This window comes from Strix aluco, chromosome Z (genome assembly GCF_031877795.1).
Source record: "Strix aluco isolate bStrAlu1 chromosome Z, bStrAlu1.hap1, whole genome shotgun sequence".
NCBI classification, from domain to species: Eukaryota; Metazoa; Chordata; class Aves; order Strigiformes; family Strigidae; genus Strix; species Strix aluco.
In genome coordinates, this window is record NC_133971.1 from 63,671,270 (window position 1) to 63,697,730 (window position 26,461).

A 26,461-nucleotide genomic window follows, 5' to 3' on the forward strand; every position below is an offset into this window, starting at 1 on the left:
AGATGTCCCTGTTTTTTTTTTTTTTTCTTGTAAGCTCTTTCTGGTGATCTACCACTGCTTCACACCTGTAGGTAAGATCATCTGGGATCATTGTGTATCACCAACTAATTTGGTATAGTTCAGGCTGGAATTAGAGGTATATTCATGACATGAGCTCTAATGGGGTTTCTTTTGTCTCATGCTTGTCTGAGATACATATATAGGGTTGAGTGGAATTTTATGGTGTGGTAAATGCTTAGTTCATATAGTCTGGGTGTGTTTCTAAAGTCAAGATTAGGGCATTTTGCAATTTTGTATTTTTCTAATGGACTTGTATGTACATGTGCAAGAGTTTTTGTGGAAATTTTATATTGCATAGGGTGCTACTGAATTTAGTTGGATATTGTAATAGTGAAGCACCTTTATAAATCATATGAAAAACATTAAGTTCATTTAAGTCCTTCAAATGTATGACATCAACTGCCCACAAGTATTTTTTTTTTGTCTCTGTACAGAGTAGGGTTGTACTTCCAAAAAGTATGAACAAAAGGCCAGGAATAAAAGTGGATACTGGCAGTATCTCTCAACATCTCTTTATTTCCCTATCTTAATATTTAAATCTTACTGCCAATTAGGATAACTGCATGAGAACCCATCAAAAAGCTTCAGAAGTGCTCTAGCTTCCTACATCTCATTACAAATTACAGGATAGTAATTTTGATGTCAATCAATATATGTGCAAGAATGCCTTAGTAACACTCACTGGGGGGCACAAGAATATCAATGCCTCTGCTTCATACCCAGTGGTGGTCTCCCTCTCTCTTGAAAGGAAAAAAAAAAACAGTAACAAACAACACTGGGATTTATGTCTTAAAATGACAGTGGTACTAATTTTATGTTATAAATATATTCTAATTCATATCCTAATGACTATTCAGTTGTGGATTGAAAATCTTTTCCTATTCCCTGCCCTGTATTCTTCCAGTGATAAAAAACATGGTGATTGAATACAAAATGCCACTGGGTGCCTACAAGGAATTAGGAATAGGGGACAAATCTGATTATCTTGCTGCATCATGTGTTTTCGTAATTTTGCATGTATTTTATATGGGAATAGTTCCATTTTACTTATTTCATGGCAGGTACACTTATAACTGAACAAATAGCCACGACCATCGACTATGAACACCATGACTTTTGAACCATTTCTGCATATATCTTTTGAAAAGACCTTTCCTCTCACTTTATGTAAACCAGCTTAATACTGTCAAAGAGATTTTAGTATCTTCAAGACCCCCAAATTCTTATGATGTCATAGTGTATGCAATAATATATAGAAAGCAGAATCTAGCCTTTATAATTCATACTTTCCTTGATCAGCAGTATGTTGTCAGTTGGTTGCATTCAGCAATATGACTCTTAGTTTGACAAGAGTAGTCCTTGAGTCCAAGAACAGTTGCAACTAAAATTGCATTCCCTTTTTATGTTGCAACTTTTTCAGAGAATATTGTTGTTACTTATGTTATAGCACCTAAAAGTGCAGTAGGAATTTTTTCAAACTTTCAAGTAGTCAGAAAAATACTCAGTTTCAGTAACACCCCCAGACAAGGAGTCAGAAAATCTTGCAAAATCAGGCTCTTGACATGGGTCATTTAATGCATCTGGACAAAGGCATTTTTTTCCCAGCACACTTAAACAAACTTCACTTCAATCAGTGGTGGACAAGTATCTTTAAACAGTCTTCCCATTGTAAATATATGGGATTTAGGTATTAAGGCTTTCCTTTGGTGAGAATTAAGCAAGTGCTTTGTCTGCCAGAGTGCTACAGAGTACCCCATTGTGTCCACTTTTCCAGCACATATATCTTTGAACAGCAGATGATGTCCATTTGTTAGCAGGCAACAGCTGTCTGACTGGCCCTTCAAGGAAACTGCTGTTCCAGGTAGGGACAGCTGGTCTGGTATGCCACCAGGTATGGCCAACACAGGCCAAAAGGTCACTACTCTCCAAAAGGTCACTAGTCTGATGGTATATCTGTCTTCTGCCCAATGCAAATGATTGTGTATCATTCCCAGAAAGATGCCAGTTGTCCTCTTTTCAACCAAAGATTTAAAGAAAAGAGCATGCTTGCTACTCATTGGGTGCTGTGTTATTATTTTGTGTTGGATGCCACTCTATTTTACCAAAGCACCATATTTCTCAGACAATATGCTGCTGAGTTTGGGCAGTGTTATGAAAACGATGCTATTATATTTGGAGTGGAAACCTAACAATACATTTTGGGGAATTTAATGGTTTCATCACCTTAATATTTGTAACCATGGGTATCTATATTATGGTAAAAACTGTGTTTCAGATAGGTTTATTTTCAACTAGGTACAGAAAAATGATACCTCTTCTTTTCTTTCCATGTCCTTCCAAAATGTCTATACACTGTATGATGTTACATTTCTTATCTTAATTGGCATGCATTTATATATACATATAAAGAACCCTTTGCTTTGTGGTTTGGGAAGTAAAACCATCTCTAAGCATAGCATGCAAGATCCTTTACACAACCTATCTATAACAGCATTTTGTTCTCTGGGGAAAAAAAAAAAAAATTGATGTCCCATTTAGTCCTGAATTATTTTGTCCTTTCATACCCTCCTGGCAGCTGTCACCCTATGTCTGGGGAATGCTCCTGCAAGCCCGGCTGGTCTGGACTCTACTGCAATGAGACGTGTTCCCCGGGATTCTACGGCAAGTCATGTCAGCAGATCTGCAGCTGCCAAAATGGTGCTGACTGTGATAGTGTGACTGGAAAATGCACCTGTGCCCCTGGATTTAAGGTAAATAAGTCTCACTTTCACAGTCCATTTTCAACTCCACTGCCTTTAGTTAGGTGCCAAATTCTTCAAGATGACAGAGTGTCCTTTCTCCTCCACAGTAAAAGAGGTGTAAGCATATTTAGGTACCACTGGATGTATTATAAGATAAGAACCTGAAAAGGCAAAATTTGTGATTGGTTCTCAGTGCTGAAATGAAGCCATTTTAAGAAAGAAAAGTTAGTTACTTTATAAGACATCATAAGAATAAGGGTGTGCTGTTGAGGTGTAAATAAAGGGAGGAATGATAGGTTTTAGTCATTATCTTGTTGCACCAATTCCTCATGCTCCATCCAGAAAAACTAGAATTTGTTTTTACAGTTCAGGACAGATTATTCTGCAGCTTTTACACATGTTTTCTGGTACCTGTGCATTGAATGCTAATCTAACATAGAAAACATTTTACAGTATGACTGTTCTTCTAAGAATAATAACTGTGAAAACTTCAGCCAAATTAATTTGTAAAAATATTTTCATATCCACATTATTTTATGTTAAACTCTGTCTTACTGTGTTTTGGTTTCAAAAAGGGCTCTTTATTAGTGAACATACTGTCTCTCCCCTAAATTCAGGATAATTTAGTGACAGCCTAAGACAGTCATGGGCTGTATGTTTTCTGGCTTTTGTAGCACCTGAGTCAGTTCAGGTTATTTATTAGTTGTATTGTCTGAAATTCCTCAAATCGTTTTTAGATTCTCTTTTTGTATTAATTCAGGGTGCTGCTTGTGGTACCCCTTGTCTTCCGGGGACATACGGAGTAAACTGTTCTTCTGTGTGCAACTGCAAAAATGAAGCCATCTGCTCACCCGTAGATGGTTCTTGTGCCTGCAAAGCAGGTAAGTGTCTCTTCAAATTAATTTTCTTTTTCTGTAATCATGAAATGAAACTGAATTTTTGAAGTGGAGAAGAAGAAAGAAACATAATAAAAAGCTGACCACCTTAAAGGCTGTATCGCTTGAGACTATGTTTCTGCTGCTCTGGAAGGTGAAAACTAGGAAAACATCTGCTCAGAGAAGAATGTGCAAACCTTGTGTTCATGTTTCCTCAACACAGTTCTCAGTGGGCTGAAAACGGTGGCTGGGTGAATTACTAGTGTCTACCCTGAGATGGGCCACCACTTGTCTCTTGTGGCAGTGCTGTGGTCTGCTAAGAAGAACTACTGATATGCCATTTATCCGATGTCAGCCTTCCTAGTCCTACTTAGCCCTTTTCCCCCTCAGCCTGGCTGAGCACCACCTCTGGCTGCCACCCTTGTCCCTCTCAGCATCACAGAGACACAGCCTTCTTCCTGACAGTTTAGAATTGATGTTGATATTTACTGGCAATTTTTTCTATTCCAATGATGTTTTCCTCAGCAATTCTCTGACAAACCTTGCCTAACACCCTTCCAACCTGTGCGCTATACTTCCTGCTAGTTCCCTGCTTCCACAAGAAACTTTCTGAATCTCACAGTATTAGTGTGAGTGGATTCACGCTCCTTGACCACTCTGCCTGGCTCTCTCCTCCAAACAGTAATTTTGATGGTCAGTGTATCTTTACTGAAAACTGTATGTGCCTGCCCACCTCTCCATCTCCCAGTAGCATATGCCTTTGGCTGGAACAGATATCTCAGACATCCTCCAGCACTGATTCTGCAGAGATCTTTTCCCATATAAAGGTACAGGTCTGTGTGGTGTTCCTGTTCAACCCAAAATATGCTACTAAACTCCACTTAAACATCCACTCTTGCAATACACCTGTTCTCTTTTTCACTTCTGCTGTGAGGAAGGATTTAAAGTCCAGCATCCCTCAGCTGTGATGCTGGATTGCTGGGAAGAGAAAGGCAGGCTGCTGAATGCTCCCCAGCAAATCCTGTGCCCAGCCTACGTTGCAGACTCCCCCATCTAAAAATGTTTTTCTAAAAATACACAAAGGTTGAGAATGAGGGAGAAGTGTTAGAATTACCTAGACAAATAGCAACTAAATTTGTCGGGGACTGATACAATTAAATTGGTCATGTAGCAGATGTGGAGAGTTTCCAGCTTCTACTCTTGCCACAGACAGTGGAGCTGATTTAACTCTGTTAAAGTAGCTAAGTAGCTACTGCTAAGTAGCTAGGTTTTGAGGAGAAAAACTATTCCTTGAGCCATGCATAATCCTATCTTCTTGTGCATCATGCAGTTTTAGTCATACTATCATGAAAAAGGACAACAAATGGTGAAATTAAACTAAACTTGTCACATAAATTAAGGAAATTTATAAATCCTGGAAAGACACTTGAGAGAATGTGTCTCAATTTTCTACCTAGTGTAGTATAGCTTCTTTTTCCTGAAATGACCCCTACATTCGAAGTTATCAATCCAGGGCATGAGGTAACTTAATTTCAGTATATGTGTTTTGCATAGTCTATTGATTAGGCTCAGTGCAAAACTCTTTTTCCCTTTGCTTACTGTAAACAAGGTACAGAATTAGAAACTTGGCTTATGTCATTGCTGATGATAACATATGACTGGCCCGTGCTATTTCTCTTGTATCCAATAGATGATCACATTTTTAAAAATCTATTTACTTTTCTATCCATCCAGTGTGCAGTCTGCGAATCATTGCTATCAGGCATAATCAGTGCTGAATCCTGCATTTCAGGATAATTTTCCATTATATTCTGTTTTGTATTTGGAGAGAAGTACAGAAATCATCTAAAAGGTCTTGTGTGTATCCTTGGAGAAATCCAACTTATGCACTACTTTTATGTTTTCTCTTTTTTTTGTGTCTAAGATTTTTGTTAAAACCATTTTGCAGAACTGTCTGTATTGAACACTCGTGGAGGAATTATGAAGGCAGCAGAGAAAACATTTCTAATTTTTTTCAGGCTATAGCTTAAAACTTTCAGTACAGTGTAGTGTTTCTCAGTGAAATTTCAAGGTGTCTCGCTGTTTTCATTTCAGATCTCCCATCAAAAACTTTTATATATTGGCACCCATCTGCAAATGTGTGCTGGGCACAGATGTTACAAGGTGCTCTTGAGCACCTTTGTTCAAACCTGGGCAAGTTCTCAGCTGAAACTGCTGATACTAGCCTTCATTTAACGTTACCCTGGTATTGCACATCTTTGAGAGATGCCACATGGTAGGCAGAGGGAAGTATGTCCTCAGAGAGGAATGGGGGAAAGCCTGATTAATTTGTCACTTTAATTCTTGTTTTTGGTAGGTTGGCATGGTGTAGATTGCTCAATAAATTGTCCCAGTGGTACCTGGGGACTTGGCTGTAACTTAACTTGCCAGTGTCTTAACGGAGGGGCTTGCAATGCTCTGGATGGAACCTGTACCTGTGCCCCGGGCTGGAGAGGAGAAAAATGTGAACTCCCTTGCCAGGTAGTTTAATTTAAATTTCACTGAATTTTGCACTGTAGGATAATGCTGGGCAGGGGCACCTGTGTCATTCTTCTGAATTCATGGGGATAAGTTACTAAGGAGCACTGCACCTGGTAGCCCATATACAATTGGGTTCAAGACCTGGGATGTGCACTAACAATTCTGGAAAAACTCTACTGTGCAGCACACCAAAGTACACAAAAAGTGACTACAGAAAATGAAGATGCACAGATGAACGCTTTTTCTGCTTTCCCACTTTAAAACTGGACATCAAACTTTTCACCAGCTCCTTTAGAATTTGTTGAAAAACACAGAATGAAATTTTTCACTTTGGATAGCATCAAATGCTATCCAAACTGCTTCTGTTAAACTTATTTAAGTGGAAATGAGGAGAGAAAAAAGGTACCAAAAATATATTCCACATCAGACAATGTAATTTTAATTAAATTAGCTTATATCTATGGTACAGTATGAATGAAGAACTTTCATTCCTCCTCAGTCAGACAGGAGAAGACACTCTTACTACCCGGTCCCATGACAGGTTTTTGCCTTTCTGTTGGGGTCTGACTTCCCCTATCTCCCAAACTTTGAGAAATCCAAAATTAGAAATCATTGTGTTGACAAAGGCACGCTTCCCCTCAATTCTGTTCCACTTTGTAATCTGTAGTTTGGGGAAGCTATAAAAATATATAATTCCAAAATTTTTAAAATTCTAAAATTCAAACCTGATTTGTTTTATTATGTTTGGTTTTATTATGCTTGGTTTCAATTACGTTTCATACAAAAAAAAAGAAATATTTTATGAAAAGATGGGTTTTCCAGAGTCCATCTTTTCCAATGATGGACTTCAATTTTCTGGGAAATTTTTAACAAACTTCATTTTTTTAATAAACAACTCTCTGCTCAACTTTTCTGCTCCACTTTCTTTTCTTCACTTCTGCAATACTATCTACATAGCAGGTTGTTGGTTTAATGCAACTGTAAAGAATCACCTGAACTGAACATAAACCTTGTCAGTTGCCTTCCCATACAGCATTCAAGCCTCTGTCAGTTTGGACTAGTTCTGCTGAGCCATAACATGATAGGAGTAGCTGAACTACAATGTAAGACTGGAAACCACACCTCTGTTTTGAATGAGATTTTTTTCTGTTGAGCTGCTCTCAGAATACTCGAGTAATTTTTTTGGGGTTGTTTTTGGTTTTAAGATGAGGTATAGCATACACTGACATAGTGGGTGAAGTGGAAAGCAGATTCTAAAGTATTCTGGTAAGCTGATTAGGGTACCATCTGTGCACGTTTATGTAGTGTTTCCAACAACGCATCTCCATCAGAAGACTATTTTTTTTTTCTTTCTAAAGCAGCTTTGTTTATCACTTAGTGTCTGATTCTGAAGGATGATGAGATATCCCAAGCTCCATTAGCTCTTCCAAAACTGACATTAAAAAAGATAGGTATTGTTTCATGGCATTTACTTCACTGTTCCAGATTTAGCAAAATAATGCTTAAAAGCATTTCTATATCAGATAATTTACCATGCCTATGTTCATTGTCTTGCTCTCCCTTTCTCTCTGTGTCAAATGATGTCCATAAGTGTTTACATATTTCAAATGCATATTCTGCCTGAAAATGCCAGAACAGGAGAATAAACAGAAAACTCCTTCAAATGTGTTCAGTGTTGTCTGAATGTTTTTCTTGTTTGAGCAGAGAGTTTATTTAAATCCATGTATTTCAATTTGTTTCAATAAATTCAGAAAATTAGTACACTGCCCAGATTGTTTCTCAAGATTTGACTGAAGTTTGGACTTCATACAATAAACTTCACACTGAAGATACATTTTAATCTAACATTTTACTACTTTTTTTTTTAAGGAATTGTGGCTTTATGTGGTATCCTTTTTGAGCAATACATAGAAAGCTCAAGATCTGAGACAGAAAGGAGGCTGAATTGCTTTCCCATCAAGGAACCTCCAGGTCCTGGAGTAGGAGCTCAGTTGTAAGGGAAATTAGAGGGACAGTACAAGAAAGCTTTCACTGCAGCTTCTGATAGTGTAGGTCACCATCTCCAGCTCCATTAGTCTGGGATTTTTCAAGATAATGTAATTAATTCTTTGTCTCCCCTCTGCAGTGAAAGAATTAAAATGTAGGATGCTAAAATGTTCCAAAAGCCAGAAGCATTTTATATTAAGGAAGCAGATTATGGATTCAGGGGAGATATGTGGTTGCTTTTTGAGGACTGACCAGAACTTGTTCTTTTCTAATTCTCAGTTGTCATCATCTCTGGGTTGTTTTTCTTTGTTGCCACAGGACGGCACTTATGGTATGGATTGTGCTGAACGCTGTGACTGCAGCCATGCAGATGGTTGTCATCCCACCACGGGTTACTGTCGCTGTCTACCAGGATGGTCAGGTACAAAACAGACTGTCATGAAGGACAATGAAGAGTTTTTGCTATGGTGGGACTTGGTCTTGCCTTTTGGTTTTGTGGGTAGAGGAGGAATACGTGGGGTTGGAAGGAGAAAAGGGCCAGTTCTGTGGCTGCTGTGTCTCCTCTGTGATTCACAGGTGTGGAAACTGCGTTGAGCATGGGATTCACAGAAAACTGGGAATAGAAGGGGAAATTTTAAAACGAGGGTGCCTTCACAGTATGATTTCTTTATGAAAGTGGTGAATAACTGTAGATATTCAGAGCTTTGCTGGCAGCTTTGGTAGGTAAAGCATCACATCCAGGAACTCAGAATGCTTTGCTCAGGCAGCTGAAAAGAGGATAAATTGTGCAGAAGTTGTGCTGCCATTTGAGTTTCTTAAAGTTTTGAAAAAATTACATATGTCTGCACATACTTTGTTCTGTATGAAAATTGTTGCACTTTTTTCACAAAGTCTCTCCAGCACTTTCATTGTGGTTTTAAGAACTATATATATTTAATTATTCATTAAAATTTGTGTTTGATGCTGTTGTTGCACACTCTTGCTTGTGGAAAGCAAGATTTTTTGAAAACATGGTGAAACTATGAAGAAGGGCAAGCTATCATGAAATGTTCCCTTTATCTCTAGGAGGTAGTTTTAGTTCTCACGTAGATTTCTAAGCTGTAAGTGTTGGGAAAAAGTCTTCCATCTTCAGTAAGGATTAATTGACACTGTAGGTTTGCCCTTCATGGAGTGTTCTGGACTTTGTGTCTCACAGTGATACAGTAGTGTTGCAAGGGTCAGATTTCATGTCACCCCTCAGTATAGACTCCTTCCATTTAGTAGTGAGAAGTCAACATGAAAAACACACCTTAAATGAACAAAACATGTTTCTGCTGTAAAAAAAAAAAAGAGTTTTTTTTTTTTTTGTGATTTCAGAGATAACCTAGTATTTTTTATTATCTACTCAGTCATTTGTAAGTTACTATTTTTCCTAATTGACTTGCAGGTTCATGATATGTCTTCTTTTTTCTCTGGTGTTTCCAGACATAGTAGGTGAAGGTGAGAAATCTGCAGCAGGTCATTTATTTGACCAGTTTAGCAAATCATTGTGCTCACAAAAGTTAATGTAGAGCTTACGACTTCATCAGAGTCTTTACTGAGTTTTTTCCCAAACTGACTTTTATATGCTTTTTTTTTTTTTTCCTAGCTCTGTAGATGGATCACAGGGATTTTGTTCAAAGTACATAATATTCTGTGTCTGCAGTTCAGGTTGGTTAGTTGCAGCTGATTACAGCTTATCTGGTGCTTTTTCTACTTTCTGTTCAGGTGAACATGACTTTTATAATTATAGGGTAGGAAGTGGAAATCTCTAGGGGTTACAGATGTGGGCAGGAAGGGCTCCTGCTTTGCTTTGGAAGACCAGACCCATTTAATATTTGTGCAATCTGTCTGTGTATCAAGCTTCTGCCAATTTCTTTGAGAAGGCCTGTCTCACTGTTGGGTATCCCTGTTGACAACAGTGTAAAGGAAAGGCTTGCAGAGCCAGCGCTCACCTCACTGAGCTGGGAGTTTGTTGGTTTTGTTCTCTTCTCACAAGCTGCCGTGTGACTTACCATCAGCCACTCAGATACCTCTGGGAAATGACTACCACAAGAGTGCAAAAATAATAAAAGTTATTTGAGTGACTTTTGAAAAAATATTGTTAGCATTATGCCATCTACTTTGTGAGACACTACTTTGGTTTTGTGTTCATTTTATGTTCATGGCCTTTGACTGTTCAGGTAGTTTTAGGGAATTGTGTGTGTGTGGCGGGGGGTGGTAATTTCAGGGAGTTGTATGTGTGTGTGTCTGGTGTGTGTGTTTGGACACTTTCTCAAACTTGTATTTGGATCTGCTCAAAATATAATTTCTTAAATTAATAAATGTACTAAGCAAAAAATACCCACATTAAAAATATGTGAACATTGCAGCAACCTGGTGTAGGCAGTTCGCAAGTTCCAGATATACTGCTCAAAATACATCTTATGAGTTTTCTAAAACAGGGATAAATCATCAGAGACCAAAAGAATGTAAATGAACGAAGCCAGATTAAAGTAAGTAGTTTTGAAAGGCTATACTAAAAATCTAGCAACTTTTTATAACAGGTTATAAAAATTACCTAGTCAGTGTGATATAACTAACCTGGAGTATGGCAAAGCATATCACAAACCTTGACTGTGCCTGAACTCAGGTATTGAAAAGGATATTTTTGCCTTTAGTGAAATCTTACTTTGTCTTCATATTTAGAAAATAAAAAGATTTCACTAGAAAGAGACTTCATGTGTGATTATAGATAAAATTGCGTATCCGTCCCTGGAGGATGTCATCACAACAGAGTGTGTTAACAGACTAGTTTCAACATGTTGGTGTTGTCTAGACACACAATATGACATAAACGGCATAGTTTGCTTTATACTCTGTGTCTGGAAAAATCCTCCTCCCACACTTCACATGTCAGAGCAATACCCATAAAGAATCTGGTGGTTGTGTAGATACTTATATTTAGAATGATTAAAAAAAAGGAGAGAATACTTTAGAAACAGGTTCTTAAATAGCTGTACTGTAATGTTACATTGCAGAGATAGCATTAGATTGTAGGATTAAGAAGAGAAGTTGTATACATATTTGTATGCATAATAGGTGGAGGAGCAGATGGAGGATTTGTGAAAATATAGGAAGGTACTAAAATGCAACAAATTGTGTTAGAACAGCTTAGATTTTTTCTGATAGTTTTGTTAAAGTAACCATCAGACTTAATAGTTTTTGGTGGTTAATATTACCTACCGTAAAAAAACAAAGAGAGGGAGAAACTGATTTTGGATCAGTCTAATGTTTATCTAACCCAAATGAATGATTTAGTTGTTTAAAAACCATTGGGAGGGTAGTGTTAAATAAAAACATTTGAAGAAGCTTAAAAATGTGAACTTGTGAGTCTTTTTTCTTTTTCAACATGAATAAATTGATGAATCCAAGCTGAACTTCCCCAAATGTTTTGATGCCACCAAAATGATACAAAGTTTATGAAAAGATATTTTAGATGTAGTGTTTTTCTCAGCCTGGTGAACAGAGCAGTTGTCTACCCTTTCCGTAGGGAATTTCGTCAGAGGGAATAGTTTATATAACTTTGCAGAAATAAATAAGGGTGGAAGATTTTTCCTTTACTGAATGACACAGTTGTACCATAATGCTGGGGAAAAGGAAACATGCTGCTCAGGGAAGGAGAAGGTCACTGGCGTGGTACGGGGCCTGCTCCCTTGGGTAGTGAGGGAGCTCCAAGCTGATGAAGTGGGCACAAGTGCTAGTGTCGTGTATCAAAGAGCAGTCTAGCCAACATGCTATCCTTTACTTTATCCTCAAGATACAGCTGTAGCTGAGCATTGGGTCAACAATAAGATGCTGTATGGTTCACTTTCTTAAGTAGTTCTTCCTTTATTTTTGAACATGCCCAATGTGTTATCTTTTCCTTCTTAGGTCCTAGTTATGAATGAAAGTGTAAGTTCAGTTATTGACTATTGAATTGTCATGAAGACTCAAGAAACTCAAGAAATACTTAAATTTGGTTTTAATTAGATTCTGTTTTAATTCAGGATTTCTGGTTTTAATTTAGGTTCTGTTCCCTAGGAGGATACTTAGATTTTTCATCAAACAAGTGGCTTTGTTTATAGGACTCCTGTTAGAAATCCTACCGTCTTTGTAGTTTATACCAAGTGCTCCCTATACAGCAGTTTAATTCTGATTAGAAAAGCAAGAGTTAAAGGTAATGTTTTTTTCCTGGCAATCTGACCATTCCATCACGTTCCAGGAGCCACATGACAGGATGGCACAAATGAGAAATATCCGCCCACACAGAGAGGATGATGTTTGCCCCGAATGCTCTCGTCCCTTGACATTTTCACTCTATCTTATAAATAACTTTTCTTCATTTGAAGGGAACGCAATAGCTAGACAGAGGAAGAGTAAGAACCATTAAAATAGAAAGCAGAAGAAAGATGAAGAAAATGTACTCCCCCATTAGGTAATGATAAGTAATTCTCCTAATAGTTTATACCAAAACTTTAAGTTAATTTCCATTAAAGAGCTACCTCTACCTCTTCTGTCAATGACCACAGTCCAGCAAACACCATGGTAACTGTTCATTTCATCCCTTAATCTTATCTGTTCGGCAAGCAGCTGTCAAAACACAATTTTTCCAAATCATCTAAAAGATTAGAGAATCCATATTCTCGCAAATTGAGGTTTCACATTAAAGCATTGTAAAAAGGGCAAAGTTTTTTCTCCAAACAGTTTATTACTGTATTACAGTAATGTGGGTGTTACTGATAACACATTACTGTTCTGCTTTCTTGGGTGCAGTTTTGCCGGACCTTTCTGTTTTTGAAGAAATGTCATGTCATACTGATATGACATTAGTTATTTTTAAAATCAATTTAAAGGTTATGCAGTGCCAGGGATTATGAAATACCACTAGTCTGCTATCTGTACCAAAACAATAGCATTGGTTTATGGAGAAGACAGATGCAGTAATATCAGCCTACATTTTACCAGTGTGCACAGTATTCATCCATATGCTACAGCAGATAGGGGGTTGGTGACTTTTTGCTGTGCTGGGCACCTGCTGATGCTAGTCAGATTTCCCATCACCAGATGTGTTGTTTCTGTGAGGAAGTGCTGCGTCTTTCCATGTGCTTCTGATGTTATTTCTAAGAGGCACATTTGTTGCTGAGTGCTAACAGGGAGGACTGTCAACTGACACCTGCCCCACTGATGCAAATAACCACGTCCCCTGGGAAGCACAAACTAGAACTCTCCCTTGCTCCTTAGCTTTTAATGTGTATGCATTTTTTTCCCCTACTACATAGAAGAAAAAAGACATAAAAGAGTACTGTCATGGGTCTCCCTCACTTTAAGACTGAGAAACAATCTGCTGCTGGAACGGCATGCATGGTGCTGGTGCCCTGATGCACCTAAGCAGAGAACTTCTTGCAAGAGCATGGGTATCTCTCTACCTTGGCCGATTACCCCAGGGCTCCTAAAGCACAAGGTCCCAAGTCATGAATAGTCAGTGTGCTGCAAAATGAAATCATATGTGGGCACTGTGTCATGATAAACACCGTATTTACTATCCAAACTTAGGGAGATGAATTCTTCAATAAGAGGTTTAGCCTACGTTATATCTGGACTTCATTGTGTCTCTACCTCTATTGCCTATGCATTGTGGTGCATCTTTATGTGGAAGAAATATCACTCTTTTAGAAGAAGAATTTTAAATCTATAGATTAAGTACATTTATCTTCTACCTATCAAGAAGCTTAGTAAAGGAGAAGTATTTTTTTGTGGCTACCTAAAATGTGGTAGACAAAAAGAAGAGCACTACTGGAGTAGATGACAATATGCAGCAACAGTATGGCCTTCAGAAAGATACAGGGGATATTTCAAAAGTGAGTCTTCCACTAAAATTTGCAGATGCTGATGTTTGCCTTTGATACAGCACTTTTTTTGTTGACAAGATTTTGTAGCTGGCTTCCTACCAAAACTTATGGGCACCAACTCGCTTACTGCCCAAGTAAGGAAGCAGTAGTCTGAACTTCTAGAGAAAAATCTTTGATCCTTTCATTAGTTCCTTAATTTGAGACACTATTATTAGTCTCCTTTCTATCTTCAGCTAGGGAGCAAGGTCCTTCTTTTCCCTTAAAGACAATGAGGGTACTTCTAAGTAGTGCCTATGAAGTTTTTCACCACTTCCCTGTGCAATATCTCCCCTTTCCTTGGGCTGCTCATCCATCATTTGACAGAGAAGTAAGGAAGCCATTCTCACCCTCAAAATCTCAGCTTCTTTGAACAGAAGTGATCTAGTGTTTATTTCTCTCAAATATGAAGGGTGAGATCTTGGAACATAATGGAAATGTATCATTAGTTTTAATGACACCAAGATTTCCCCACGTTTTGAGGGCTTGATCCTTCTATTGTTTAGGCTGTTGTGTATCAAATTTAGCTCTGACATTTGGGAAGTACACCAACATACAAATAGGTTTTAATTCTGGGAGACTATACTGGAAAGTTCCATGTGTTGTGAAGATAAATTGTATAGCAAATACACATCCTTTATAGAAAACAATAATTCTTTTTAAAGTTTGGATGACTTTTTATCAGACTGAGGGAAACATAATAAGCTGGAAAATAGCACTTAGTCCAATAATAAATTTGCCAGGGAAGATCATAAGAGATTTTTTTTTTCCCCTAAATGCTAAAACAAACTAGCTCTCCGTTGATCTGACTTGGATGGATCATTGAGTCTCAACTTAAAAATACAGCATAGGGAGTATGTAAACACTCTGCTAGCATGGACAGAAACACTGGTATCCCTAAAGAATTACTTACTTCATTCATGCAATTACAAATGCAGGGGGAATGCTGATTTAGATGGGAGGCCCCCAGCATAAAGCACTGGGCATCAAATGCATGAGCATTTCTTCAGAGCAGCTTAGCTGAAGTTTATCATGACCATTCAGCTATTGCCTAGCAACTTGTGAAGGCCATCAAAGAGCTCTTTGTCCAGAGCTCTGGCAAAAACATTTCCTCACAGATATCCTTATCAGTATCAAAATCAACATGAAAACTTATCAAAACCAATTTTATTGCATAAGAGATTAATACGCACTTGAAATTGTGGCAATTGTAAGTTAGTACGCTGTTGATACCATCATTGTAAAAGCTGAGTCTAATCTTGCTTTGCAAGTTCTAATAAAGATACTTCTTTTTCCTCACTAATTTCTAGCTTTTCTACAAAAGCATATCTTTCTTTGCTGAAATTTCATATAAAGCATCACAGTGTGGAAAATTATTTTTTTATTTTTTAAGCCTTTTAATATTTCCAACTTATTCTTTCTCAGAAATACATATATTTGATTTTTACAGCTGTAAGATGTGAAACTCAGTTTCTCGTTTTTAAGTGCCTTGTGAATTTCTCCAAATAACAGTGAGCGAGTGAGATTTAAAAGTAGAGATGCAATAAATCACTAAATGAATTAGTATTTCTGCTTTGCTACTTTCATTCTTGACAAACTCAGGAGTGAAATTGATTTTGCTTATAATCAGTAGTGAATATAATAAAATTCCTTTTATAGTGAAACAGAAGTAATACTCAGCACTCTTCCAGTATGCTATATTGTCATAATTATTATTCAATGATATTTAGGATACACTGTTTCTTTGCTAGGTAGAGGGGATACCATTCTTCACCTGACTGCTTCCTCATAAGGGGTGAAAGTGGGAATGAAAAGGTGTTTTTTTCAGTTTCCCTAATGCATAATTTTTCCTGATGTGTACTGGAGGAACTTTTTCATTTTTAATGGTAGTTGTTGGCTCTTTTAAGTATCGTGGCTATACGCAGCATGGAGCCCATTGTCTTTTCTATCCCAGTGTGCCCAGTATCACCCTTTGACACCATGCTGTCATAAAGCACCCTCTGTGCACAGATCGAGATGATATAATTGAGCCTGGTGTTATTGTATGTCACTGGTCTACATAATTTCAGATAATGCACTATGGTAACTCTTGGCAACCCCTGACTTGTTAATAGTGACCATTGTATACTGAAGCCCACTGAAACCCATTAAGACTCTGTGAAAAATGTCTTTTCTGTAGCAGGGTTCACTGAGCGAAGCTATGTATGATATGACAGATAACACTCATGTGAACAGAATGCCAGGCTCAATTCTGAAATGCTCTGCATGTGTCTGCTTGTGCTTTCACAGACTTATAAACCAAAGTTCTCTAATTTGGGAACCTCAAGCAGAACAATCTTACCCATCTGAAATAAGTGGACTTGTTTCTAAAAAAAATGCTGTGATCTCATCCCACTCATGTGCATCAACATCTCTCAAAATCAAAACACTCTCTGTTATCTATTTATCCACAAATAGGGTGCTAATGAAAAAGTTGACCCAGGCTACTGGGAAGCAGCAAGTCTACACTGCCTCTCAAATGTAGATGAAGATAAGACAATGACATTGCCTATGCAGGCAAAAATGAAAAAGTTATGATATAAGAAGCCTTTCATTTTTTAAAAATAAATTTATTTTAGGTCATTATTAACCAGTGATCATTGTACAATTAGGGTTTTTAGGTGGGCTGTGTAGTGTCTGCTGCTGGTTAGCATCTGGATTCTGAAAGGCAAGTGTTTTCTTTCTTGCTGGCATTAGTTGGTGCAATCTGTTGAACCACATATTTGATTATTCAATCTGTTGATTGTCTCGCAGAGAAACAAACAATTTGAGAGTCTGGAGTTTCACCTTTCCTCTAATTAGAGTTAGTCTTTGGATATAGGCAGCTTTAGAAGGCACATGCCATGGGGGTTGAGGAATCACATCAGAGTCTGGTCTATCAGTAAACAGTGTAATGATTTTTCAGTATTACAAACAGTAGGTTTTGCTCTTCAAAGTTAAAAGACCTTTTTTTTGTCACATGTGAAACTTGCTTTTTTAGGACTCTGGCAGCCAGTGAACCTGTGACACACTTTGCTGGAAATACTTCCAAAGCAAGACATGCTTGTGGTTGGATTCAGTCCATTTTTCCCTTAGTGAAGGGCTTCATTCAGTAGAGACGCTACAATAATACTTAATTGTTAATGCAGAGTACTGTAGACACAATACGGTCTGAGTTCCACAGTGGTGCCTGCTGGCATTTAACATGCAGCATGCTTTTTAAAAGCAGGTAGTGGAAAAAACAAACAGGAAAGTTACGTTTAATGTTGCTGCATTGCAAAGAAAAAAAACATCCCATGATTGGATGATTATAATTAGTGGTTTGCGTTATGATTTATATGTGGGGGTTCTGGTTGTGGCCATTTTATAATCAATTTTATGCCAAAAATGGTTAGACAAAGCACTGACTGACCAGCATCCTTAACACTGTTGCAGCTAAGCATTTTGGAATGTTCACATGGTGTGTTTAGAAACCCTTTGTGTGTGCTACGTTTTTCCATTTGGTATGAGGCTGAGCAGTAATCAGCTCACTACTAATTAGAAATCATTCTGTGTCCTGCACCCCATATTTACACAAAATTATGTCAGACCTTAAGAATTTTTACATTCAGAAGGAAAAGTTTCTGCAAATGCCATTTCTCTAACACAAAATTCGAAAATAAGCTTTTGCTGTTTTGAAACAGCCATTATGGAGGAAGCAAAAGTCATTATTTTGCTGCATTTGAATGACTCTCTACTTTCAATTTTCTTTATTGATACCGGTGGTGAAAGGAATAAAAGACCTTTTTTTTTATTTTTATATGTATAAAGGTCTTCAAAAATTATGGAACTCTTTATGGTATTGAGAGGTTTGCATTTATCTTTGTAGACCTTAAAGTATTGGCAGGCAGGAAGCCAGGGGGTAGCATCCCATGGAGCTTGTATGTTCCGTGTAAATCTGCAGAAGTGCTTTCTTGTTACAGAACTCAGGATCAGCCCTTATGTACATCTTGGCAGAACTGGAATAGAAAAGAAATTCACACTTCTTGGGGAAGGCAGGAGCAGAGATGCAAGTTTACCTTGTTCTATTTTCCTGTTGTTAGTGATATTTTCATAAACAGGTTTTGTGAACTGTGTTTTAATAATAAGTCCTTTAAGGACCAAAGGTTTAAACTAACTATGCATAAGAGTTCTTTACAGGGGCTGACGGTTTGGTTTGTTTATGGTTGCAGGCATTCACTGTGACAGTGTGTGTGCTGAGGGACAGTGGGGTCCAAATTGCTCATTATCTTGTTACTGCAAAAATGGAGCATCCTGCTCTCCAGATGATGGAATCTGTGAGTGTGCACCAGGATACAGAGGCACCACTTGTCAGAGAAGTAAGGACAAAATAAATGCTTTAAAATCTTTGTCTCTCCCTCCCTTACTTGGAATACATGTGATATAATACCATAATGCTTTGTTAATTGTAGTATGAAGTACTGTAAAGCACTCCTTGATTGGACATTTTGTCAAAATATATGAATATATGGAAATAAGTATCATCTGAAATTAAGAAATGTTTCCAACTAGTAGTTCTGCTCTTGTTATGGTACAACTTCACTTTTATTCACTGTCTGTCCCATGATGTCATTATGCACATGACTTTCTAAGAAACAAATTTGGTAGAGGATTCTATTCTAAAGGCAAGCATTTCCAAATGTCATTGGTGAACATTCATTTTGTAATACATATTTTGGTAGGTAAATAACATAACATGAGTTTCACAAGCTAGAAATCTTAGCTTCACATTGAATCTGGTAGGAATCATTGGCTTATTTATTGCTCTTTTTTAAACACTTATTTTGAAACAGCAAAGAATGGCCAGTGGGATCAGGCCTGACAGTAAGTAGAGGTTATCGTAGGTACCCACAGTTGCATTTGAAAAATTTGTCTCTGTAAAATTTAAATGTCACAAGAAGAGAGATACAGATGAACTGAGGCAAATCATACCAGAAACGGGGAGGCAAAAATGAGATGGTGTGCACAATACCTATCTTCCCAAGATTTGTCACGGTTTGCCAGGAGTCCAGCTGTCTTCAGCTTGAATTGTTGAAGCTGTGATGGAAAAGTGTTCGGAGAAGAGAAATGTGAGTCCTCTGCACCTGGAGGGTAATCCTGTTTTCAGAGGAGGTCTCCCAGAAACAGGGTTAAGAAGCAGGTGGAGTAAGGCCATGTAGAGATGCTACTAGATCCTCCAAAAGAGGCTTAAAAGGCAGGAGACAACATGAAATGATTACTAGACAGTAGAAGGAGAACCAGAAGAGGATGAAGTCCTAAAGTCCAGGAATGGCAAGATTTCAAGCTGAAGAATGTGACTGCCTATGACACTACTAAATACCACATTAGTGTGGCATTAGTATTCCTTAAGCATTTCTAACTAAGTGCAGTAATTATTCTCACTATCTAATCTCTTAAGGCCTCGCAGTTAATCAGCTAATCCAAAGGCAGACTAACACTACATGTAAAAATGTTCCCTGTGTTTTGGAACTGTGCCTATAACCTGGACAAGAGGCTTCCAGTCCGGTGGCTCTCAGAGCCCCTCTCTGATGCACGGTCTGGAGGCTGGGAAGACAAAGGTCATACGAATAATTTGGATCCTGGTCAGAAAGTGCCTTTTCAGTAAACAGGAAGACCTTTTGGCACTGTTTCACTTGGAAAAGTTCACCTCTAGAGAGATCTGGCCACATGACTTGTATCAAGTGTATAATTAAAAGACTGAATCTTGAATGAAATTAAAATATTGAAAAGATTCCAAGTTAGTTTTCATCAGTGCTAATTGCTGCTCTGCAACAGGTATTTCTCTAGATGCATTACCTAATATTTTAATTTATCAGGAAATAAGCACCAAAAGGGATTAGAGCAACAAAGAAGGAAATTTTATGTAACAGCCTTTTATTTTTTCCCATTTTTTTCTTTCTTTTAAGAAACTAGTGCCTTTCGCATAAGAATTAAGTGGACAACTCTGTATTTCTGGTATCAGCTTCTCTAAAAGTTAGGTGATGCGTAGCTGTCTGTACCGCGTAATGAATACAGTGAGTACCTAAATGAAAGGATGATTGGAAAACATTTGTACGTTTCTCTCAGTGAAGTAATGGCTGTTTGTATTCCAAATTAGGAAACACATAAGAAGTTAAGGTCTGGAATGACCCTATTCATCTACAGATAAAACTATCCACTCTATTTTTTTAAATTACTTTTCTTCAAATATGCTTTAAAAAATGTTCATGTTGTAGAGGATGTATAATATATAGACAAATATATAATATATTATATATATTATAATTATAATTATATAATTATATAATTATAATAGATTACACCATTATATACCAATTATATATTATTATATGTATTGTATAATATAATTTATAAAGTATATAAGCATTTCAAACATAGCCAAAGTACAGTGTGGCCAGACAAATAAGAGAATGTCAGTTAGGTCATTACTAACTAGAATATAGTAAACCCTAGAGGAAGATGAGCAAATCTCCTTTCTTGAGTGTCAAGCATTGAACTGAGTGAGTAATAACAACCACCACTGCAACTCTTGTGTATTCAGAAAGCAGACCTAATTCAAAGTCAGGAACGAGTGCACTGGAGAGTAGTTCCTGGCTGTATAGAAAGTGCAGGATGCAATGACAGTTTGTTCTTTCTGATTCCAGTTTGTTCCCCTGGGTTTTATGGACACCGCTGCAGCCAGACATGCCCCCAGTGTGTACACAGTAGTGGTCCCTGCCACCATATTACTGGCTTATGTGACTGCTTACCTGGATTTACAGGAGCCCTCTGTAATGAAGGTACAAGTTGTAATAAAGACTTTTCTGGGATGCAGAGACCAAGCACTGTAATAATTTTCATTCCATCACTTGGAAACTATAAAACCAAAAATATTTTCTGTTGTAGTATGTGCAGTTTATAAATAAGGACTCTTAAGCAGGTTTAAGCTGTTTGAACATTTGTTCCTTAAGTATGAAACCCACTGTATTCTTATTTTTATTATTTGTATAACGAGTATGTCTGATGGGCTTACCAGAATTTCTAATGCCTTACTTTAACATTATACTAATCGATATGTTTCTTGATATAAATGTCAGTTGTTTTCTCTTGAAATAAAGAAAATACAATCTTGTTCTGATTAGTAAGGAGTTCTAACTCTGACAACTTGTTCTCAGTATGTCCCAGTGGCAGATTTGGCAAGAACTGCATTGGAATATGTACCTGCACCAATAATGGAACATGTAATCCTATTGACAGATCCTGTCAGTGCTACCCTGGCTGGATTGGTAGTGACTGCTCTCAGCGTGAGTATCCGCTTTTTTCCTTTATTTTTAAAACAATTAATCACGGTGTAGCTATTTAAATTCTCTACTTTTTGCTAAAGAAACACTGTGTAAGTCAGAAATAAGGACTTCATAGTATATAAGGAAGAGATCCTAAACTCTTCTGCATTTCATCGGCACTATCAGAAACACGTTTGCATTATGATTTTTCTAGTAAGTGGACTGGAGCATACAACAGGAGCAATCAATTTTCAGTCTTCCACTGCCCAAAGAAGAGTTGTAGAGAAGCTGGATCAGACTTGTTTCAGAAGTGCACTGTGAAAAGACAAGAGGCAGTGCTCACAGGTTGCAGCAAGGATGACTTTTACTAGATACAAGTTAAAAACTCCTTATTGTGAAAGTGGTCAAGCTCAGCAACTGTCCAGAGGAGCTCTGAAGTCTCCAGCCTGGAAGAGGTTGTGAAATTACCATTGTTGAAGATCCTTTGAGTAGGGTGTTTGACTAGGTGATGCTGGAGGTCTCTCCCAACATGAAAAAGTCTGCGAGTTGATGAATCTTGCACTGCAGAGAGGGTTCTTGACCTGTTGTTTACGTGTTTGTAATTGTTTAGTCTTATCACAGTAGTGTTGTGAACATACCAGGGCTTGTATCCTCAGGACAGTCTTATGAATAACAGAGGTACTATTTTACAGATAAGAAGCTGAGGCACTGAAATACAGGGTGTTTTGTCTTGCTACAGTTCCATAAAGACCTACTGGCAAGGCTCAGAACAAAGCCAACATTTTCTCACATAGAAGTTAGTGCTCTGGCTGCAACACTATCCTTATTTTTGTTAAACATTTGAACAGTTTTTTACGAGCTTTTTCAATATTACTTTCTTAAGTGCTTATAACTTTCTGATGGATTTTTCTCTTTCTTCCTTTCTTCCTTTTCTTTCTTCCTTTTATAAATACCAGATACCCATTTTTAGTGTAATTCTACCTCACTCAATGAGTATTGTCTTGGTATGCTAAACTCAGTGAAGACTTCATTCCTGACTTAAAAAGGAGAAGGGCTAGGCGCTAATTTGCATGTGTCCCATAGACTTATTTTATTAAATAATTAGGCATTCTCCAGATGCCTTGCTGGGTCTATACAAATTACTAATGTCAGGAAATAAATAAATAAATGAAGTAAAATTCTCACAAGAATCATACCCAATTCCATAAGGTACCAAAATCCATACAGTCTGAAACACATGCATGCCAAAATTTCAGTCAACCCATTTTTATGAATAAAAGAAACTGCACCAGACCCTGATATGTCAAAATTCAAAAGGCATTGTGCTGGGGTTTCCAGGGAGGTGCACTTGCTAATAACATGCCTCATTGCTTTATATAATTTACGATTTGACTTGTCTAGGTTAACTGGCTCTGTACCAGTGCCATGTAACATCTGGTCAGTTTGGAAAAAAAACTTTGCTGGCTAAATTCTGCAAAGTGATTAGCATGCACAACTCAATATGATACCAAAATAAATCTTGGGCCTATTCCTGTGGAAGCCAGTAGCAACAAAGGTCCCTGTTTTTATGGTAAAATAAGTAGGTAGTTGGGAGCATAGCAGAATAGGGGTATTTAGGAGGAGGAGGGACTTACTCACTGAATCAATAACAAGAAAATGGTGCCAGCAATATGAATGGAAGTGTCTATTGAGGCTGTGCTCATGGACTGTAACAGAGGAAGTTTATTCGCTTTGTATAAAGGCCTTTCGTTCACATGGAAAATAATGATTCCATTAATTTCTTTTGGAACTAGTGACCTTTTTGAAACTTCTGACCTTTTCTCTGTATGTGATTTACATTCCTTCTTAGTTGACCACTAATTTCAAACACAAAACTATAATAAAAATCATTATAAGGCACAACTGAAGTGGAAACAACAAAAAACAAACAATACTTTTTTTTCAGTAGAACATAGCATATTTCTTAATGAAGTGAAATTTGGGCAAAGATAATACTTTGCAAAAATACAGCCCACACATAGATGAGTCATTATGCAAATATTTAAAGGATTCAAGAGTTTTTATTGCTCTCAGACAGGTCTCTGGACAACCAAATCAGTAAACAACAAGGAGTTATCAGCCCTTTTTAAATTTACACAGAAATAAAGCTAAGGCTTCCACGTCTGACCTGTGTCTTGTCTCCTTGTGCTGTACTTCCACAAAACTATTCTTAAACTATGCATCTCTTTACTAAAGAAGCAAAGACCCCAAGCTGTGAATCCTAATCAATAGAAAGGGGCTATTCTTACAGTACTCTCTGCACTTAGTGATATTCTGACATGAAGAAAACGGGTTTGATGGATGAACCACTTGGTGGGTTGGCTGGATGGTTGCACTCAAGGAGCTGTTGGTCAATGGCTCGATGTCCAAGTGGAGAGCAGTGATGAGAGGGGTACCTCAGGGGTCGGTGTGGGGACTGGTGCTGTTTAACATCTTTGTTGGTGACATGGGCAGTGGGACTGAGTGCACCCTCAGCAAGTTTGCCAATGACACCAAGCTGTGTGGTGCGATCAACATGCTGGAGGGAAGGGATGTCATCCAGAGGGACCCTGACAGGCTTGAGAGGTGGGCCTGTGCAAACCTCATGAAGTTCAGCAAGGCCAAGTGCAAGGTCCTGCACATGGGTCAGGGCAATCCCAAGCACAAACACAGGCTGGGCGATGCGCGGAGAAGGAACTTGGAAGTAGTAGTGGACGGAAAACTAACTGTGAGCCAGCAGTGTGCGTTCACAGTGCAGAAAGCCAACTGTATCCTGGGGTGCATCCAGAGAAGTGTGGCCAGCAGGTCAAGGGAGGTGATTCTCCCCCTCTACTCTGCTCTCGTGAGACCCCACCTGGAGTGTGTTCAGCTCTGGGGTCCCCAACATAAGGAGGACAAGGACCTGCTTGAGCGAATTCAGAGGAGCACCTCTGCTATGAGGACAGGCTGAGAGAGTTGGGGTTGTTCAGCCTGGAGAAGAGAAGGCTCTAGGGAGACCTTCTAGCAGCCTTCCAGTACTTAAAGGGGGCCTAAAGGAAAGATGGGGAGAGACTCTTTATTGGGGAAAGTAGTGATAGAACAAAGGGCAATAGTTTTAAACTGAAAGAGAGTAAATTTAGCTTAGATATAAGGCAGAAATTCTTTACTGTGAGGGTGGTGAGACACTGGAACAGATTGCCCAGAGAAACTGTGGCTGTCCCCTCCCTGGAAGTGTTCAAGGCCAGGTTGGACGGGGTTTTGAGCAACCTGATGTAGTGGAAGGTGTCCCTGCCCATGGCAGGGGGGTTGGAACTAGATGATCTTTATGATCCCTTCCAACCCAAACCATTCTAGGATTCTGTGATGATCTTTTGCTGTCTCTGAATAGTAATTAGCATTTTGGAACCACTTCACTATTCTAATGGCAGCACACAGTATCAAATTCATTCACGATGACATTTTCAAAGCAGTCAGTAAAATTCTATTTGGCTTACTATTCTTACATGGCTTTCTCTATGAGAAAGATGCTATGTGTGTCCTGGTTACTAAGTATCAAGTATTTATCACTCTTCCACACATTTAATCTTTTTCAGCACTTTTTATTTAGAGTAAAATGATTCCGTAGTTAAAAAAAAATAATCTGAGGCTATTTGCTCAGAATTGTAGCTACCAAAAAAATGTGTTTAAAAGAAAAACAACAAACAACAAAAGATAAACAAAAGCAGGGCTCATATGTGAATGTAAGTAGCTCTGTTCATGCGTATCAAGGATCTTTGTCATTTGAGATTCATTAATTGCTCTGAGTTGTTTTAGCTTGCCCACCTTCCCACTGGGGACCAAACTGCATCCACACGTGCAACTGCCATAATGGAGCTTACTGCAGTGCCTATGATGGGGAGTGCAAATGTACCCCAGGATGGACTGGTCTTTATTGTACACAAAGTAAGTGACTTTTTGTTACCCATTCTTAGTCTAAAAATCAGTGACAGAGTTTTCCGTCAGTATTTTCACACTTTATTCATTGATTTCTTCCCACGCTGCTGAACCTTTTTTGATCCAGAAGGTGCAACACGTTACCTCCATGGTTGCAGGGGAGGCCCCTGTGTAAGCATTGAGAGAGTGCTGGGCACTACATTTGGGCTCCCCTTTTGCCAGCCTTCGGAGGAAGACAACTTTTGGCTGCAGCCAGGCATCCCTGTGAAAGAGTCTGGCATGTACATATGCAGAATGAATGACTCTGACATTCACAAGCTGCCACTGCAGATGTGTGGTTATGGCTGCAGTTCGAAGCATGGGTGGTGTCAGCTCTGCAGGCTTTCCCCACAGGGTGGGATGATGGTACCATCTAATTCCTTCTGTCTCTGAAACCTCCCCAAGAAGTACTCTAGCAGCAGGGACCCAACAACCAAGGTTGTAAGGTAACGCAGAGCTGACTGAAGCCATGAGAATAGCTTCTGGCTTAGCTGTGGCTGTGGTCACTGAGGCAAGTCCCTGTTGTCACTGCAAAGTGGTCATATAGTACATCTTGCATCTGTAATTGCTACCTCCTGGGGGCAATTGCAACGGCTCTAGCTCAGCACCCATAATTCAAATACTGATATAGAAGCTACTTTATTTGGAACTAAGAAATTTAACTTCACTAGACTGTAATGTTATAATTTGGTTTGGAATTTTCTTCATGTAATTAACACATTAATGATTTTTTTTTTCCAAGAGCTTTTCATTAAAATAAAAATACAAGCTGTGCACTGACTGAGTGTAGGTATATGGCATTTGTTATATGCTGAGTAAAAGTTTGAGAAATAAACATTTCTTAGAGATAGATATTGATAAAGTTGTCTTCTTTATCATATTACAGCTTCAATTGGTTTATCTCTAATCCAGACACCCCCACTGTCTGTAATCTGGGCACAGCCGTTATCTTTGAACTCAAGAAAAATAAGACTGCTAAATGTGTTTTGCATTCATTGTTTACATGTTTTTCATAAAATCAGAACTCTCCTTTTTCAACTGAATAATGCCATAGTGGCAGGAAGTAA

General features: G+C 38.2%; 1 protein-coding gene across 1 annotated transcript in view; it reads left to right on the top strand.

Moving 5' to 3' along the window:
• Positions 1 to 26,461, top strand: part of MEGF10 (multiple EGF like domains 10) — a 108,132-nt gene that overhangs the window by 67,450 nt on the left and 14,221 nt on the right. The window contains exons 10-17 of the mRNA XM_074812945.1: positions 2,636 to 2,810; positions 3,562 to 3,682; positions 6,033 to 6,196; positions 8,501 to 8,603; positions 18,336 to 18,482; positions 20,808 to 20,942; positions 21,318 to 21,446; positions 25,236 to 25,364. Coding sequence (XP_074669046.1) covers positions 2,636 to 2,810; positions 3,562 to 3,682; positions 6,033 to 6,196; positions 8,501 to 8,603; positions 18,336 to 18,482; positions 20,808 to 20,942; positions 21,318 to 21,446; positions 25,236 to 25,364 — 1,103 coding nt within the window. The remainder of the gene's footprint in view (positions 1 to 2,635; positions 2,811 to 3,561; positions 3,683 to 6,032; positions 6,197 to 8,500; positions 8,604 to 18,335; positions 18,483 to 20,807; positions 20,943 to 21,317; positions 21,447 to 25,235; positions 25,365 to 26,461) is intronic.